General features: G+C 32.9%; 1 protein-coding gene across 6 annotated transcripts in view; it reads right to left on the bottom strand.

The window, feature by feature from the left end:
* CNTLN (centlein) overlaps positions 1–18,624 on the bottom strand; it is a 321,096-nt gene that overhangs the window by 234,007 nt on the left and 68,465 nt on the right. For all 6 annotated transcript variants that reach the window (XR_011431201.1, XM_070248231.1, XM_070248227.1 and 3 more), the window contains exons 4-6: positions 13,052–13,186; positions 12,273–12,452; positions 3,093–3,230 (exon numbers count right to left, since the gene is read on the bottom strand). Coding sequence is in view for 5 of the 6 variants with exons in the window: in XM_070248231.1 (XP_070104332.1) it covers positions 3,093–3,230; positions 12,273–12,452; positions 13,052–13,186 (453 nt within the window). In the remaining variant the exon portion in view is untranslated. The remainder of the gene's footprint in view (positions 1–3,092; positions 3,231–12,272; positions 12,453–13,051; positions 13,187–18,624) is intronic.

Below are 18,624 nucleotides of genomic sequence, written 5' to 3'. Positions count from 1 at the left end.
TTCCTAGTTTTTTTGCTAGTATAAAAAGTACAATTGAATTTTACACACTGACATTGTATCTACCAAGTGTGCTAAACCCACTTATTGATTTAAACATTTCAATAAATTACTGTGAGTTTTCTATGTAAGTTAATTGTATTACAGGCAAATAATTAGGTCTTTTTCATTTCCAGTTCTTATGTCTTTTAATTTTTATTCTTGCCTTACTACACAGTTGATATTTCTGACTATGTGCTAGACATTAGTTTGCAAAACTGTAGACATAATTTGAGGACAGAACTGTCTTATTATCCTCCAGAGATAATTTACACTTGCTTCTGCTCAGTGCCTGGGAACACCAGCAATCCAGATGTATTGATCCAATTTCAGGATTCTGGCTTTGATGATATTCCCAACCAAAATTATGACTTCACTGTCTTGACTTTTATTTTTTCAATTCTTTGTAAGAGAGTCACAACTAATTTCTAAGAAAAATTCCCAATTCAATTGACAATAGCCCAACTTCTCAATGGAAGGCGGGCTGTTCATTCAGCTCACCTTCTATGTAATTAGAGAATCATTACCTATCCAGGAAAAGTTTTAGTTAGGCAACTTAATTGGTTAGAGCTTTTTATGCAAATTCTAGGCATATATTCAGGTGTTCTGTATATATTACAGACATGTACATTATTATATATATACTTATTTATTTATAATCTAACATAGGTTAAATATTCAATAAATATGCAAAAGATTATGAATTCCAAAGAAATAAACTCATAGAGAAACAAAGCTAAGCCATCTCCATATTTAACAATAAGGAAAAGTGTATCCAAATAAGGAAGTGCCTAGACCACTTTCCCACAATTATAGCTTTGTGTGTCTTTTGTACAATATACAGATGCTGGTATATCATAACCATCATCCCCCCAAGAAAGAAAAAATATGAAGGAAAGGAGACGTAGTACATCCAATTGGTAACTCTTATTCAGAAAACTCAGAAGAAACACTGCAGACATCTCAACTACTGCCGTATAATGAGGGTTTTAGTCAAAGTCCTCAGGTCCAGACTTCCAACTGTGTGCTATTTCCTCCTCCTCTATGAGTCCTTATAATCGAACCCTTAAAATTACACATGGTCCATTGTGGAAGAAAATGTCCATCTGTGGATGTTATTGCCTTATATATTGTAGCTTATGGCTCCTGAAATATATTAAAGTACACAAAAGCAGGGGCAAAATTTAGTAGAAAACATAACTATTCAAATGTCATGCACTGTTCAGCGCCATCATACTCTAAAATGGAAAGGTCATCGTTAGAACATTTTATGCAGTTTTAGGTGCTATATTTTAAGAAGAATATTGACAACATAGATATTGACAATATGGAATGCATTCAGAAAGGCAACATAAAACAGTATAACATCTGTGAAATATATACATGAAAAATTATGAGAAATGGGTTGTTAATAAATTCATGAAAAAATAAAGTTCTCGATAAAGTTATCTTCTATTATTTGAAGGTCTGTGCTACACAATAGAGATTAGATTGTCTCTGAGATTTTCTAGATAAAGAACCAAGGCAAGTGGGTGGATATTGTAAAAAGGCAAAATTCAGCTCAATATATGAAACAATTTCAAATTTAAACACATAAAATGAAAAAACCCATCTTGAAAAGTACTGAGAAACTTATAGACTAAAAGCATCAAGCAAACATTAAAAGCTATATTATCTTATTGGGAAGAATATAGGAATAAGTGATAATTTTAAGATTCCTTCCAAATCTAAGATTCTATTGCTATTTAGAATTACTATTCTGACTTCATCAAATTATTGGCTTAAAAAATATTACACCACGAGTGGATAAAGCAACCAGTCTATCATCTATAAAGTTTATACTTTCCTCATTCCTGTCAGAAGAAAGTTTTTAAAATGTGACACAATGAATTTTGTTTGGGTAAGAGATTAATATATATACATTAACTGTTACCCAAGCAAAAAGTCCTGCCCTAATATGCATATAGCTCTGGCAATATGTTAAATATATACAAAAATATTATATGCTATACTATCTAATATTTATATATTATAATTATATAATATACTTGTATATAACAGTTATAACTATATATAACAATATTACACGCATATAGTGGTAGCATCAGAGGATGAAATTGTTCTTATAGAGGTATGTGATAAACACTGATTGTATAATTTATTTTAATTAGTTTAAGTAAAAAAATTCAGGCACATACCTACATGTATGTGTATATGTGTATGTGTATGTGTACATACATGTGTATGTATACTTATATTTTATGATTTATTCTAACACTAATTGCTGATAAAGGTAATTATAAAGTTAATTAATAGGTAGTTTAAAATCTTTCAAAACAGTTAAAAACAGAAGTTTTTCAAGTAATCTCATTTTATAAGTAGCATTACAAAATTAACTATTTTGATATAGAGAGAGTATTTGACAAATTAAAACTATTTAGAATATAATAAAAGGTCAAAATTGGGTTTCTCATTTATTGTTTATTATAACAATAATTAATATTATTTAACACATGCCTAGGGTTGTTAGAAGGAAGCAACGAATGAATGCACTATCCTTGTTAAAAACTGAAACAAGGTTACTCTTTGAGAACGCTCTCCCCAACCCTGTGAAAATCCTGACTCTACCAGTTAACGATTCCTAGTTTGGTGTATATAATTTCAGATAGTTTCAATACACAAACAGATGTACCTACAAAAAACATATTGTTGTCATTTTGGCATATTAATGATAAACATAAATGGTGCTATTCTGAATAACTAATGACATTTCTTTTTTTTTTTTTTTTTTAAAGATTTTATTTTTTCCTTTTTCTCCCCAAAGCCCCCCGGTACATAGTTGTGTATTCTTCGTTGTGGGTTCTTCTAGTTGTGGCATGTGGGACGCTGCCTCAGCGTGGTCTGATGAGCAGTGCCATGTCGGCGCCCAGGATTCGAAGTAACGAAACACTGGGCCGCCTGCAGCGGAGCGCGCGAACTTAACCACTCGGCCACGGGGCCAGCCCCAAGAATAACTAATGACATTTCTATAATGTTAAATTAAAAATTGAATATACTTGCCTGACCAGGGTAATATCCATATCCTTCTGCATAAGTTCAGTTTCTTTATTATTCAACTGTAATGATAGAGCATTATATTTACTCTGTGATACTTCAATTTCTTTCCTTGCTTCGATTAGACTGTCTTCAAAGGCCTAAAATTAGAGCACTTATATCACAATCAAATATAATAAATAGCAAATAAATAAAAATAGAAAGTCTGCTATATTTAACCAACCTGTCTAAAAAATGACAGTGAAAAATTAGTAGATTTTTATATTTTATTTGTTTGTTTTCACTCAATTAAAAAAATTTTAGTACAAACAATACCTTTTATACTAGCCACAGGTTATTTTTTTCAGAAACTGAAAAGCATCATGGGTTCCTCAAGTGAAAGCTAAGAATTTGAAGCAAATAAACTTGAAAATCTATATAGAAATTTACTTATTAAAATTACAATGAAGAAACCATTGTATAACAAAAAAATTGTCAATTACATGAACAAAAAATTTACTTAAAAATTAGTCAGGACAAATAGCAGATATTTCATTATTTCCTCTATTTTAAATGCACACACACAGATAAACTCAGAGAAAAAAGGACAGTACCAAAAGATATTGAAATACTTTTACAATGTTTGATATTCAGATCATGCTGAGTTTCCTTGATTGTGGTGAAATTTCACCTACACTTCCTCAAAATTGTCTTTTTCCTTCTGATAATTCTCTAAATCTTTTTTCATTTTGAAACAACTTAAAAATTGATGTCATATTTTTTCAAAAGCATATTTTCTAAAAAATAAATTAGAAAATTAATTGTAAGTATTTTCATAAAGTATTAAATAAATATTATAACTAAAAATAGAGTATACCCACACAAACACAATATGTTCATTATTTCTAAAAGTGAGCACCATGCTTAGATCAAGCTCTAGAAATCTACTCTAGCCACGCTCCCATACTTCATATAGTCACCCTGTAATAAACAGTGATCTTTTAAAGATAAAAATATTGGCTTTCAGCCAAGATAGTACTGTGAATGCTTCCTAAATTCCCATTTATTACAAGAAGATCAATGATAGATATACACATAGGTAGGTAGGTGGGTGGATGGAATAAAAGAAGAAGGAAGGAGGGAAGGAAGGGAGGGAGGAAGGAAGGAGGGAAGGGAGGAAAACTTAAGTGTTGGCAGGGATGTGGAGAAGTTGGAATGCTTGCGCAATGTTGGTGGGACTGTAAAATGGTGTAACCCCTATGGAAAACAGTATGGGGGTTTCTTAAAACATTAAAAATAGAACTACCATATAATCCAGCAATCCCACTTCTGGGTACATATTCAAATGAATGAAAAGTGGGGTCTTGAAGAGATATTTACACAACCATGTGTATAGCAGTACTATTCACAATGGCCAAGAGGTGGAAGCAACCCAAACATCAAATGAATAGATAAACAAAATGTGGTATATACATACAATGGAACACAACACAGCCTTAAAAAGAAAGGAAATCTGTCACATCTACAATATGGAGGAAGCTTGAAGACACTATGCTAAATGAATAAACCAGTCACAAAAGAACAATTACCATATGATTCCACTTATGGTAGGAATAAATAGTCAAATTCATAGATACATGAAGTAGAATGGTGGTTATCAAGAGCTAGGGTGAAGGAGCAATGAGGAGCTATTATTAATAAGCTTAGAGTTGCAGTTCTGCAAGTCGATAAAGTCCTGGAGATCTCTTTCACAGCATTGTAAATATACTTAACATTTATGTAAGTATACTTAACAAGTGTACTGAACTGTACACTTAAAAATGGTTAAGATTGAAAATTTTATGTTACGTGTATTTTACCACATTAAAAAAAAAAATACTAAACCCACAAAGAGACCCAGATTCAATTAGATCAGACTGTGGAGCAATTTGTGTCCCAGGACATTGTCAAAAACAATTAGAGGAGGCTGGCCCAGTAGCATAGTGGTTGGGTTTGCACACTCCGCTTCAGCAGCCTAGGGTTCGCAGGTTTGGATCCCAGGTGCAGACCTACACATCATTCATTAAGCCATGCTGTGGCAGTGTCCCACACACAAAAAAATAAAGGAAGATTGGCACAGGTGTTAGCTCATGGCGAACCTTCCTCAAGCAAAAGGAGGGCAATTAGCAACAGATGTTAGCTCAGAGTCAATCTTCCTCACCAAAAAAAAAGAAAAATTAAAAAACCAGCCAGCAATTTTTGGAGGCCAACAGCTGAGTGTGATACCAATAGTGACAGACATATTAATATATCAAGAGAAGAGACAGTGAAGGAGACCCAGCTAAAATCACACTAGTCTCAGAGTGAATGTGCACATGTCCAAGTCTGTGCTCTCTGAAAAGCAAAATCAGAGGCCATACATTGCAGGGCAAACAGACTTTATTCAAACAGTCTAGCCAAACCACTAAACAAACAAATGAGCAAACATCAAGAAGCCCTGGGGATGGGGCCAGAAGGAATCAGTATCCAAAACTGCTACAATATATAATTGTAAATGTCTACTTTTCAACAAAAAATTACAACAATCAAAGAGAAAGGAAAGTGTCATCACACAGAAGAAAGAAAGCAGACAATAGAAACTGCCCATGAGAGAGTCCTGATGTCAGACTTCACAAAGACTTCAAAATAGCCATTATAAATATATTCAACCAAATAAAAAAACAATGCTTTAAAAAGTACCATATGTTAAAAAAAAAAAAGGTAAAACGACAAGGTCTCATTCAATAGAAAATACCAATAAAGTGATACAAATTATTCTAAAACATCCAAATGTAAATTCTGGTGCTAAAAAAGCATAATAATTAAAATTTTTAAAAAAACCTCAATAGAGGAGCTCACATTTAATAAGAAGTGACAGAAATAAGAGCAAAAAACTTGAAGAGAAATCAAGAAAAAAAATGACAAAAAAATTAATAGCCCAAGAGAAATATGGGTCATCATTAAAGGCACTAACAAGCATAATGGGACTACCAAAAAGGGGAAGCAAGAGAATAATGAACAGAAAAAGTATTTGAAAAAATGACTGAAAACTATCCAACAATGGTGAAAAACATTAATCTACACATCCAAGAAGCTCAACAAACTCCAAGTAGTATACACACAGAGATCCACTAATAGAAATATCATAGTAAAAATGCTGAAAGCCAAAGATAAGGATAAATTCTTAGAAATCACAAGAGAAAAACAACTCATCATTTTCAAGAGATCTCAATAAGATTAACAACTGAATTTTCTTCAAAAATAATGGAGGCTAGAGACAGTGAAATAACATTCAAAGTGCTCAAAGAAAAAGCTGCCAAGGTAGAATCCTATATCTAATAAAGCTATCATTTAAAAATGAAGGCTATGAGCGACCAAAAGAGAGCTGGGATGGCTATAATACTGGACAAAATAGACTTTAGGTCAAAAACTGTTCAAGAAACAAAAGAGGGCATTAAAGAGTCAATTCATCAAGAAGATGTAACAGGTATAAACATACATTCACCAAACAATAGAGCCCTAAAATATATAAAGTAAATACTTACAGAATTGAAAGGAAAAAGAGACAGTTCCACAATAATAGCTGGAGAATTCAACACTTTAAAAATGAGTTGAATATTTAGAGAGAAGTCAATAAGGATACAGAGTGCCTGAACAACACTATAAACCAACAGATATACATGGAACACTCTGCAAAAACAGCAAAATACAAATTTTTCTCAAGTACACATGGAACACTCCCCTTATCTGACCACATGTTAGGCCTTAATACAACTCTCAATAAACTTAAAAACATTAAAATCATACAAAGTATCTTCTCCAACCACAGTGAAATGGAGCTAGAACTCAATAACAGAAGGAAAACTAAAAAAAATTTAGAATATGTTGAAATTAAACAATACATTCTTAAACAACCCAGAGATCAAGGAAGAATTCACAAGAGAATTAGAAAATATTCAGAGATGAAGGAAAACACAAAGACAATATACCAAAACCTACAGGATGCAGCAAAGGGAGTGCCCAGAGGAAAATTTATAGCTGCAAATGCTACCTTAAAAAAGAACACACAGGGGCCAGCCCCGTGACCGAGTGGTTGAGTTTGTGTGCTCTGCTTCGGCGGCCCAGGGTTTCACTGGTTTGGGTCCTAGGTGCGGACATGGCACTGCTTGTCAGGTCACGCTGAGGCGGTGTTCCCACATGCCACAGCTGGAAGGATCCACAACTAAAATATAGAACTATGTACTGGAGGGATGGGGGATTTGGGGAGAAAAAGCCAAAAAAAAAAAAAGATTGGCAACAGTTGTTAGCTCAGGTGCCAATCTTTGAAGAAAAAACACACATAACGCAAATCAATAATCTAATTTTATACCATGAAGAAACTGACAAAGAACAGCAAAGTAAATCCAAAGAGCGAAAAAAGAAAGAAAGAATAAAGATTAGTGGGGAAATTTTTTAAAAGGGGAAGAGCAAAACAAAAAGGAGAATCAGTTAAACCAAAAGTTGACTCTTCGAAAAGAGTAACAAAATTAATGAATCTTTAGCTAGACAGACAAAGGAAAAAAATCAAGATGTAAATAACTAAAATCAGAAATGAAAGTAAGGACACTACTACTAACCATACAGAAATAAAATGGATTACTACAGAAAAATATAAACAATTGCACACCAACAAATTACATAACCTAGATGAAATGAACAAATTCCTAGAAACACACAAATTACCTAAACTGACTCAAGAAAAAACAGAAAATCATAACAGAGCTATAATAAGTGAAGAAGTTTAATCAGTTCTCAAAAGCTCCCAACATAAAAAATTCCAGTATCAAACGGCTTAATTGTCGAATTCTACTGAACATTTTAAAAGAATTAATACCAATCCTTCTCAAACTCTTCCAAAAAACATAAAAGGAGGGAACTCTTCCTAACTTATCACATAAGGCCAGCATTATCCTAACACCAAAGCTAGATAAAGATAAAAATATCCCAGCAATGTAAGGTTGGTTTAATATCCAAAAATCAGGTCATGTTATCCATATCAACAGAATGAAAGACAAAAACCGCATGATCATTTCAATAGATGCAGAAAAAGCATTTGCCAAAATCCAATACACCCTCATGATAAAAAAAAAAAAAACACTCAACAAACTAGGAATAGAAGGTAACTTCCTCAATCTGATAAAGCACATCAACAAAAAACTCATAGATAACTTCACACTTAACAGTCAAAGAGTGAATCCTTTCCCCCTGAGATCAGGAACAAGACATAGATGTCCACTCCTTCTTTTTCTATTCAACTTTGTACTACAGGTTCTAGCCAGGAAAATAGGCACTAAAATAAGAAAAACGGCATCCAGACTGGAAAGGAAAAAGTAAAGCTATGTCTACTTGCAGATGACATGATCTTACAAATAGAAAATCCTAAGGAATCAACCTGTTCAGCAAGGTCACAGGATACAAGATCAACACACAAAAATTAATTGTGTATCTTTGCATTAGGAATGAACCATCCAAAAAGGAAATTAAAAAAACAATTCCACTTAGAATAACATTAAAAAGATAATTACATATTTTAGGAATATATTTACCAAAAAAAAGTACAAAGTTATATTCTGAAAACTACGAAACACTGTTGAAATAAATTAAAGGAGACCTAAATAAATGGAACATCCCATGTTGATGCATTAGAGGGTATAATGTTGCTAAGATGGTAATGTTCCTCAAATTGATCTTCTGATTCAATGCAACCTCTATCAAAATATGTTCAGCTTGCTTTTTTTTGCAAGAAATGGAAAATTTCTTGCTGATTTTAAAATTCACATGGAATTCATATGGAAATATAAGAGACCCAGAATAACCAATCTTGAAAAAGAAAAATAACTTTTAAGGGCACACACATCCCAATTGCAAAACTTACTACAAATCTACAATAATCAAGACAGTGTTGCATAGGCATAAGGATAAATGTATAGATCAAAGGAACAGAATTGAGGTCCTGAAATAAACCCCTATATTTATAGTCAACTGATATTCAACAAAGATGCCAAGACAAATTCAGGGGGGAAAGAATAGACTTTTTCAACAAATGGTGCTGGGACAACTGAATAACACTTGCAAAATAATGAAGTTGGATTCCTATCAAACACCATATTCAAAAATTAACTCAAAATGGTTCAAAGAACTAAATGTAAGATATAAAACTGTAAAACTCTCTGAAGAAAACATAGGTGTCCATTTTCATGATCTTGGATTAGGCAGTGGTTTCTCAGATATGACACCAAAAGCATGGGCAACAAAAGAAAAAGTAGACAAATATCATCAAAACTTAAAACTTTTGTGGTTCAAATAATACCATTAAGGAAACAAACACTCAGAGAACTGAAGAAAATAGTTTGAAATTATATAGCAGAAAAGAGATTTGTATCCACAATATATGCAAAAGAAATGAATACATATTTATGTCTTCAACAATATACAAATGATCAATAACACATGAAAAAATGCTCAACATCATTAGCCATCAGGGAATCTTAAATCAAAATCACAATGAGATACCACTTCACATCCGTAAGGATGGCTATAGCCAAAAAGACAGGCAATAACAAGTGTTGACAAGGACAAAGAGAAATCAGAACACTCATACACAGCTGCTGGAAACATAAAATGGTGCAGCTGCTTTTGAAAACAGTCTGACAGTTCCTCAAAAGCTTAAAAACGGAATTACCATATGACCCAGTGATCTCACTCCTTGGTATGTACCTAAGAGAAACGAAAATACATGTATGTATACACAAAATCTTGCACACAAATGTTCATAGCAGTATTATTCATAACACAAATATCCATTTACTGGTGATAAATTAATAAAATGTAAGATACCTACATAATGGAATATAGTTGAACAATAAAAAGGAATGAAGTACAGACACATGCTACAACATGGACAAACCCTGAAAACACCCTTTTAAGTGGAAGAAGTCAGTCACAAAAAACCATACACTGTGATTTCATGTATATGAAATGTTTAGAATAGAGAGTTATAGAGAAAGAAAGTAGATCGGCGGTTATCTAGGGCTGCAGAGTGAAGGGTAAAGGAAGAGTGACTGCTAAAGGTTGCAGGATTTCTTTGGGGGGTGATAAAAATGTTCTAAAAGTAATTGCAGTAATAGTTGCACAACTCTGCATAAACTAAAAACTACTGAACTGCACATTTTAAATGGACTAAGTGTACGGTATGTTAATCATATGCCAATTAATATTCTAGAAGGTGAAAAGTTTTCTTATTGACAGACAATGTAATTACGTAACTTAGAAAAATCTAGAAATATACAAATTATTTATCATAACACACTTTTTTAAAGTAATATTTGTGACTAGGAATAAATCTAACAAAGGTGGACAATGCCATTTTAAGAAAGTTACAAAACCTTATTCCACATTCATGAATGGTAGGATCACAATTCTCCCAAAATTAATTCTAAATTAAGTGTGGTTCCAATCTGCTTTCTAACAGAATTTTTCAGTATAACCAATAAAATGATTCAAATATTATAAAATAGTGAAGAGGCAAATATAGTGCTCATGACTTACAAAAAGATGAATAAAGAGGTAGACTTCCCTACCAAATAATGAGTTAAATTATAAAACTACAATATCTAAAACCATGAAAATAATAGGAAGTCCAGAAACAAATTCATACACACTGAAACTTGGAGATGTGAGAGAGATAGTATCACAAATTAATAAACTATTAACTAAACGGTGTGGAACACTATATCCAAAAATGAATTCTAAATGGATTAAAGACTTTGGGGTAGGGAAAATTATAGCATCTAAGACTCCTAAAGGAAAAACATTGGAGAGGAAAATAATAACATCGACTCTATCAAAAGTTACAAACTTTTGAAAGTCCCATTCACCTTATTCAAGATTTATAGAACGGAAAGCATTTGTAATATATATAACAAAATATTAATATCCAGAAGAAATAAAGAATGCCTACAAATTAATAAGAAAAGACAAGCACCCCAAGATAAAAAAATCACAGAACTAAAAATCCCAGTAAATCACAAAATGGATGATTTGAATGGCAAATAAGGAAATCAAAATTATCATCAATCATATAGCCATGAATTAACACAAGAAAGTACCACCACTTAACCCTTATCACATTACCAAACTGCTTAAAGGTTGTAGGGAAGCAGAAGCTAATATAAAAATTAAGATAACAAATGCACCAGAATTCAATTCTCTCAATGGCCCAGTCATTCCCTGATTATGCACTAATAGATTTAATACATTTCCTTAAATATCTGCAATAAATTGATTCAGACACTCAGAAAGACACATCCTTTCCCCTCTAACTTAAATAATCATGCACACACATATGCACATACATACACACACATATCCATATTCACTATATTTTAATAGCTATATTTATATATACATGTGTGTACTTATGTTATATATTCTTTTATGTGCATATACACAAAGGGATTATTATATTTACTAGCACTAACACTTGTTTCTGGCTTTTTCAACAAAATCTATGGTAAAAGAGAAACCTGAAATTAGATGAGAAAAAAAATGAACAAAAACTTTCTTTAGACAAAGAGAAAGCCACAAACAAGTATTATTTTGAAAACTACTGGTCAAAAAGAATATAAAAATATTATAAAGATTATACATTTTATTTCTATAAAAATAGAACTTTAGTATGAATAAGGCCCTTGTAAGCCAAAGAAAAGCACCATCTTCAAAATACATATGAGTATTTCTTGACTGCTTTGTGATTTTTTTTACATTTTATTTTTTAAAGGACCTAGAAAATAGTCTTAAAACTATATTGCAATGAATTTTAGCTATATTTATAAATTTAAACCCTAACTGAAAAAAGTCAAAACTCACGTTCTAAATATGTTTTTTCAAAACATGTTTTATTTCAAAATGCAATAGCCTTTATTTTTTAATGATTACATTTTAGATAACTATTTGAAGTCAGTTTCCTGCTTTGCAACATCAATTTTTAAAAAGCTGTGGGTCTTAAGTGAAGGAATATAAATTAATGCTAGTCCCCACTGGTGGATTTGAATATATAACTTGTTATTTAAAGAAAACAGCATAATAAACTTCCTATAAGAAGTTAGATCCAAAATAACAGCGTAGATTCCATTCTCACCCCATACCTTTATTTTTGCATCAACGCTATATTTTTCTTTCCTCCAATGTGCTTCCTCCTTCCTCAGTTTCTCCAGGTCATTTAGCAGGTCAGCGCAGCGGGTACTTAATTTCTCATTTTCCTCCTCCAGATCTTTTATAACCATTCTGTTTTGCTCTTCCTTATTCTGTACACACTCCTTAGTGTCCTGTAGAACAGTACCACAAGGGCCGATAAACAAAACAAAAAAAAAGGTGAGAACTAATCAGCAAATACAAACTGTGCAGTTTTACCCTCACAGCAGCTTCTTCTATATTTGATGGCCAAGGTCACCTGTATACTTTTATTGGCCTCTTTTCATGCAGGTGGATGGGTCATATTTTTCCACTGGATGACAGCTTTGATGAGTACACATTTGCAAAGAGCCCATTAATTGATCAAGCTGCCTTTGATGCTGTCCCCAGCTATTTTTGAGACCCACACAGACATATCCTCCCAGACCTGGGTTTTATCAATTAATAATGCCAGTCCCATCAGAATCTAATTACAAGAAGCCACATATTCACACTCCTACTTTCTTAGCTCCATTTCCATCATTAACTATTTATCTGAAAGTTATAAAGCTTGGAGTCTTAGCTTTAAAGCATCTTTCTCAGAGTTTTTGCATGTGAGAAAACTGTATGGTACAGCAGGGCCTAAGGCAATTTTTTCTCCAAGCTTGTCACTTTCTGTGCCACAAAGGCTGACAAAGCTTTAAGTAGATCTTCAAAGCAATAGTATTGTAAAACTATGTATAAGTCAACACACCTTAATTTCTTGACTTTTATCTTTATATTTCTTCTGCAAGTCACTGAATTCTTTCCTTAAGAAAGCATTTTCTTCATCTACTGTAATCTTCCGTTTTACAAGGTCATTTATTTCTTGTTTTAATTCTGATTCTCTCTATGGAAAAAAATAAACATTATTGGTGAGCTGGTATTTCTAAGAAAAAATTATTTTACTTAAAAAGTTTTAGATTTTGATTGATAATGTTAGGATTGATTAGCTTCATAATAATGTCTATTATCACAATTCTCATTTCCAGTGACATGTCCATAGATTGTCAAGTAAGCTGTGTAAGTATGGTATCTATTTATTAGTTTATGATAAAGAACACATAAAAACTGGATACCAAATATTAAGCCACAATCAGAAAACAAACTTTTGGGATTTCGTGTGTAACAGGAGAAAAACAAAATTTTACAAAAACATTCTAATTAAAGAAAATGCATATGTAGGTAAAATAAGAATGACCTTCTTATTTGAGTATCATTTGGAAGAAAACATTTTTTAGAGAAACAATTATGGTTTTGTGAAGGCATAAATAATTTTAAAGAATGAAAATGGCAAGTTTGTTCTGGTACCAAAACTATCTTGCTCTGTAGAAAGAATATTCAAAATTCAGATGCACCATAATTTTTAACTGAATATTCTTCTCACCTGCCAGAGATACCTAAATGATACCTAATTGGAGGATTCCATGACTCAATTCTTAGTTTCTCTCTTCTCTCTTTACAACTTTTCTCTCAGAAAATGTACCTACTCCCTTGGCTTCTGGTCTCACCTCTGTCTGAAAGACTGCCCAATCCATAATCCAGCCCTGACTCTCTCCGACTCCCCAATCCCACATTTCCATGTTTCTATACAATACTTTCACTTGGATTATCTCCAACTAACAGGCTAAAACTGAAATCCATATCCTGATACTATCTTCTTTCTAAACTTCTTCAACATTTGTCAACCCTTCCATTTTTTCAGGTAATATTTAAGCACCCACTATCTGGCCTTGCATGCTTTTTTAAAGCTTTGAAATCATTCTCAACAGCACCCTTCCACCAAGCCCCATCTGCCTGTCAACCAAGAAGCAAACATATCAAGATATAAACATACTGCTCATTTATTAAGTAACATGCCCAGCAGAAACCCCTGACCTTTATTCCATCTCTGATCTATCACTGATGCTCAACTGATCCCTAAATATCGATTTCTTTTGTACTCCTACATTTACTCCTTATCAAACACTCTCCAAAGGACTCGAGAATGAACCAAAACTTAGGGCAAGATGCAGGGATAGGATGAAAAATAGGGTGAGTTTAAGGAATAAAGTGAGAGTATCACCTATATTCTAATTTTTTTAAGTTATAATGTTAATTGTTGATCATCTTTTATTTCTACTTTAAAATGTTTTAAACACTGAATACATATAAAAATAATCTGCAATAAGTGATTAAGGTGTAAAGAAACAATAAAAAGAGCAGACCAACAACCACACAACTAAGAAACACAACTTTACCATTAACTTTGAAGCCCGTGTATGTCCTCTGGTCCTCTAACACCTCCTACACCCTCCAGGGGGAAGCCCTGTCCTGAAACTTTGGTTCTTATCCTTCTTAGGATTTTCCTAACAGTTTGAAGACATATATAGCCCTATTTAATATATTGTACAGTTTAGCTTATTTTTGAACTTTACATCAATTAAACCATACTACAAGTAATCTGTAGGTTGCTTTTTCTGCTCAATGTATGTTCCCAAATTCATCCATATTGATAGGTGTAACTGGTTCAATTACCTTGGTGTATAGTATTATTCTATTATACAACTATAGTGTAATATATTTATCCATCTCTTGTCACTGTATACTTCAACTGCTTCCCATTTGGAGGAAAGGGATATACAAGCAATGCTGCTATGAACACTTTTAAGCATTTCTCTTGATACAGATGAGCAAGAATTTCTCCCAAGCAGCATTCTTCAAACTACAGACTAAAATCTAGTAGTGGGTCATTAAATCAATTGAGTCATCACAATCAGTATTTTTAAAAAGTGGAATAAAATACAACAGGAAATATCAAAGTGATATGCACAAATTCCTAGCAAAAAACTAAGCCCATGAGAGCAAACTTATGAAAGAAGCAAATACACCATGTTAAATATCTCCGAAATTTTTTTACAGTGTTTAATTTTGAATTTCTATTTTATTTAAATATTATTAAAGTCATATTTGATATATACTTTGTTATATTTTTACCTTTATTATACATAGTAAGGACAGCTATTATAGGAAATTTTATTTCATGTGTGTGTATACTGAGTCATGAAATAAAATGTATTTTTTGCAATGTGCAGATCATATTAATAAAAGTATGGAAAATATTGCTTTAAACTATACATACTTAAGGGTGAAACTGCTAAGTCGTAGGCTATGCACCTCAAGAGTTCTCACAGATCCATATATGTACCAACACTTGACTCTCAAGCTTGGTGATTTTTTACAAACCCAGTGGGTATAAATGGCACCTCAATATAATTTTAATATTTATTTCCTATTTTAATTATTAGGGCATGTTACAATGTATCTGACATCAAACAACATAAAAACAGATGCATAAGTATGGCCCATCCACAATTCATAGCCCATTTTTCTATTTCCATCTAAATCTTATCCTCCTTCAAGATTTGACTTCCAACTCCTCCATGAAGCCTTCCCCAACTATCACAGTGATGTCTGCCATTTCTAAATTTCAGTATTGCTTATATTATTCATTTGACACATAATATACGATCTAGTCTTGCTAATTATCTACATACTCATACTGTCTCCCAAATCAGAGTAGTAAATGTTTATGAATGAGATTGACACTGAATGATAAATTCAACCATGTGAATAATTACACTGTTTATAAACTATCTACAGCTTATTCTTTGAAAGAACTAACAAAACTTGAGCATCCTCCTCTATTCTGGAGATCATTTAGACTATAGGAAGGATAAAACACTGAACCAAATGATTTAAGTTTTAGAAGGGTTTGCCCATTAATGTGACCTAAACTTAACAGGAACTAACAATATAAACAACACCAATGGCAAGCCCTTTCATGAGAATTACTTAATAATTTACATTTTGGCATTTGAGTGAATTTAGCAATCCACGAGGAAAATAAAGACAATTTTTAAATAAAAAAACTAATACAGTGGCAAAACTATCATATTCTGATAATTAGTCTCATAAATTTGACATTATATCGCATAATCATTAAAGTAATAAGTTAGACAAAGATGTACTCCCAATACAACAGGATTGATAAATTAAACCTTCAAAGATTTGTAAAATTTTGCATAAATCAAAATGTTTGATTTATTAGTTTCCTAATAAAATATACCCTCAATTATCTACTTTAAATAATGAAAGCACAAGTATATACAGTTACAGTTCATTTTAAAATTTAGCTCTATGAAACTTTTTCACAAACTTTTCTGGATAGAGCATAGTACATTCTTAATGGTCTGGCTCGAGTTAATATTAAAACAGCAAACAGAACTCAGAGGAACCATAAGGCATAAAGGGTGACAAGAGAAAGTATGTCTGGAACAAATAATTTATTATGGATAAGCCATGAAATGAAAAATTCATATCATAGTCAAGAGAAGTCTATAGAGTAAGAAGAGAATGATATTGAGTATGAAACAGGAAAAAGGGGGGGACAGCAGTGTAAGGCCTAAAACTCTATCAGATAATACTTGAGTATAGTTAATGCATTATTTATGTGACCTACTTTCAAATGGACATGAAAGTTTTAACAAAAAACAGAGAAGTAATGAAACCACAACAACTCAAACAATGGTAAATGGTCAAAGGAGGAAGGGTAAGAGAACTAATTGTAATTGAGAACCAAAACTTATTTCTGAGCTTCTGAGAAGGTAAGGAAAAAGGGAAATATAATGTTAAATAGCCATCATTATTTAATTAAATGAATATACTAGGTTATTACCAGAGTCACGTTATATAGTGCAATACTAAAAGGGGAATTTACTATATGACTTATTCTATAGCTAACAATGACAAAGCTAAAGTATAGTCTTACCAAAAGAAGTTATATGCCAACTTTTTACACTATTATCAACAAAATAGAAGTTACAATATTAGACTGCACTTCCATAAAAGTTTTTCTGCAACTAGCTAAAATTGAGTGTGTGTGTGTGTAACTTTTTAATAATTTGACTAGATACATAGTTAAAACAAACTGAAGGTAGTGTCATTCTTAATTGTTACTCTATTCCATAGGATACAAGTTTTGAAAATTAAGAGCTATTTAATATTATTCAGTGGAACAACAAAAACACAATGAAGGGACATCTGGCTTCTGTTCCAGCACGTAAGGAACTTGGAAGTCATCTCTGCTGTTCACACAACATGAAAAAGGCTGAACAAACTGAAAATCAACAATTCCTCTTAGATCCATCAGAAAACTGAGGTCACAGGGCAAACTGCTGTTCCCAAAACTGGAGAGAGAAACAGGCAGATACAGAGGATCACAGTTTACCGGAGCAGAAACCCAGGAGCAGAAATCTCCATAGGAAGCAGTATTGGGTAGAAAAACCTAATCTCTAAGTAATCAATTGCTAGAGGATCGGTGTGGACAAGTTTGAGAGTTAAAAAGTCCAGGAGGGCCCAGTCTTAGGGGTGCTTCCACACTTTCATGGGGTTTAGATACAGAAACCTTGTCAGGTTGTCACAGCGAAGATCAGAGAAAAATCCCTTCCTGCTTCCTTCAGGGGAGAGGAAAAGCAGTCATTTTAAAACATAGTCATGCGCTACATAAGGACATTTCAGTCAATGACAGATGCATATACGATGGTGGTCCCATGAGATTAGCACCATACAGCCTAGATTTGTAGTCGGCTATACCATCTAGGTTTGTGTAAGTACACTCTACAATGTCTGCACAATGACAAAATCGCAGAACGATGCATTTCTCAGAACATATTTCCATCATTACGCAACGCATGACTGTATGCCTAAAGTATACATTTCTTCTTAACAAGGCCTGCCCTCAAGATAAACTATTTTACCAGAGTCTACCAGGGTTTTAACAGAGACTAACCAACCTGGAGGAAGGGAAATATCTAAATCCAATACCCTCTAGCCTTTCCATCTCTCCTAAAAGGGAAAGAACTGAGAAGTACTTGTAAAGGTCACAGACTAGGGGTACAATCCCACTAAAAGACTGAGACCTAATCATAAGACTATAGAATATTTCCCCTCCCTCGACACCTCACCACCATGATACCTCACCACCACATCAATAGGGCTTCTATATAATCACAGGAATACAACTGAAAAAACTATGCAACTCAGAAAATATTTGAGAAGTTTCTAGAGAAGCTCAAATAAAAAAAGGACACCAAAGCAAACTTTAGCCTCTGACACACACTGCTACAGCAGACAGTAAACATAGCCTAACCCCTAGCCAGATAAATATAAAACCTCACACTAAAGGCCTATTTACCTCAGTACTTTTCACCCTTTGGTTAACTTTATGTGTCAACTTGACTAGGCCAT

The sequence above is a fragment of the Equus caballus genome, chromosome 23 (assembly GCF_041296265.1).
Source record: "Equus caballus isolate H_3958 breed thoroughbred chromosome 23, TB-T2T, whole genome shotgun sequence".
Classification (NCBI taxonomy): domain Eukaryota; kingdom Metazoa; phylum Chordata; class Mammalia; order Perissodactyla; family Equidae; genus Equus; species Equus caballus.
Note: the sequence above shows the minus strand (reverse complement) of the source record. Positions and strands in the feature narration are given on the sequence as shown.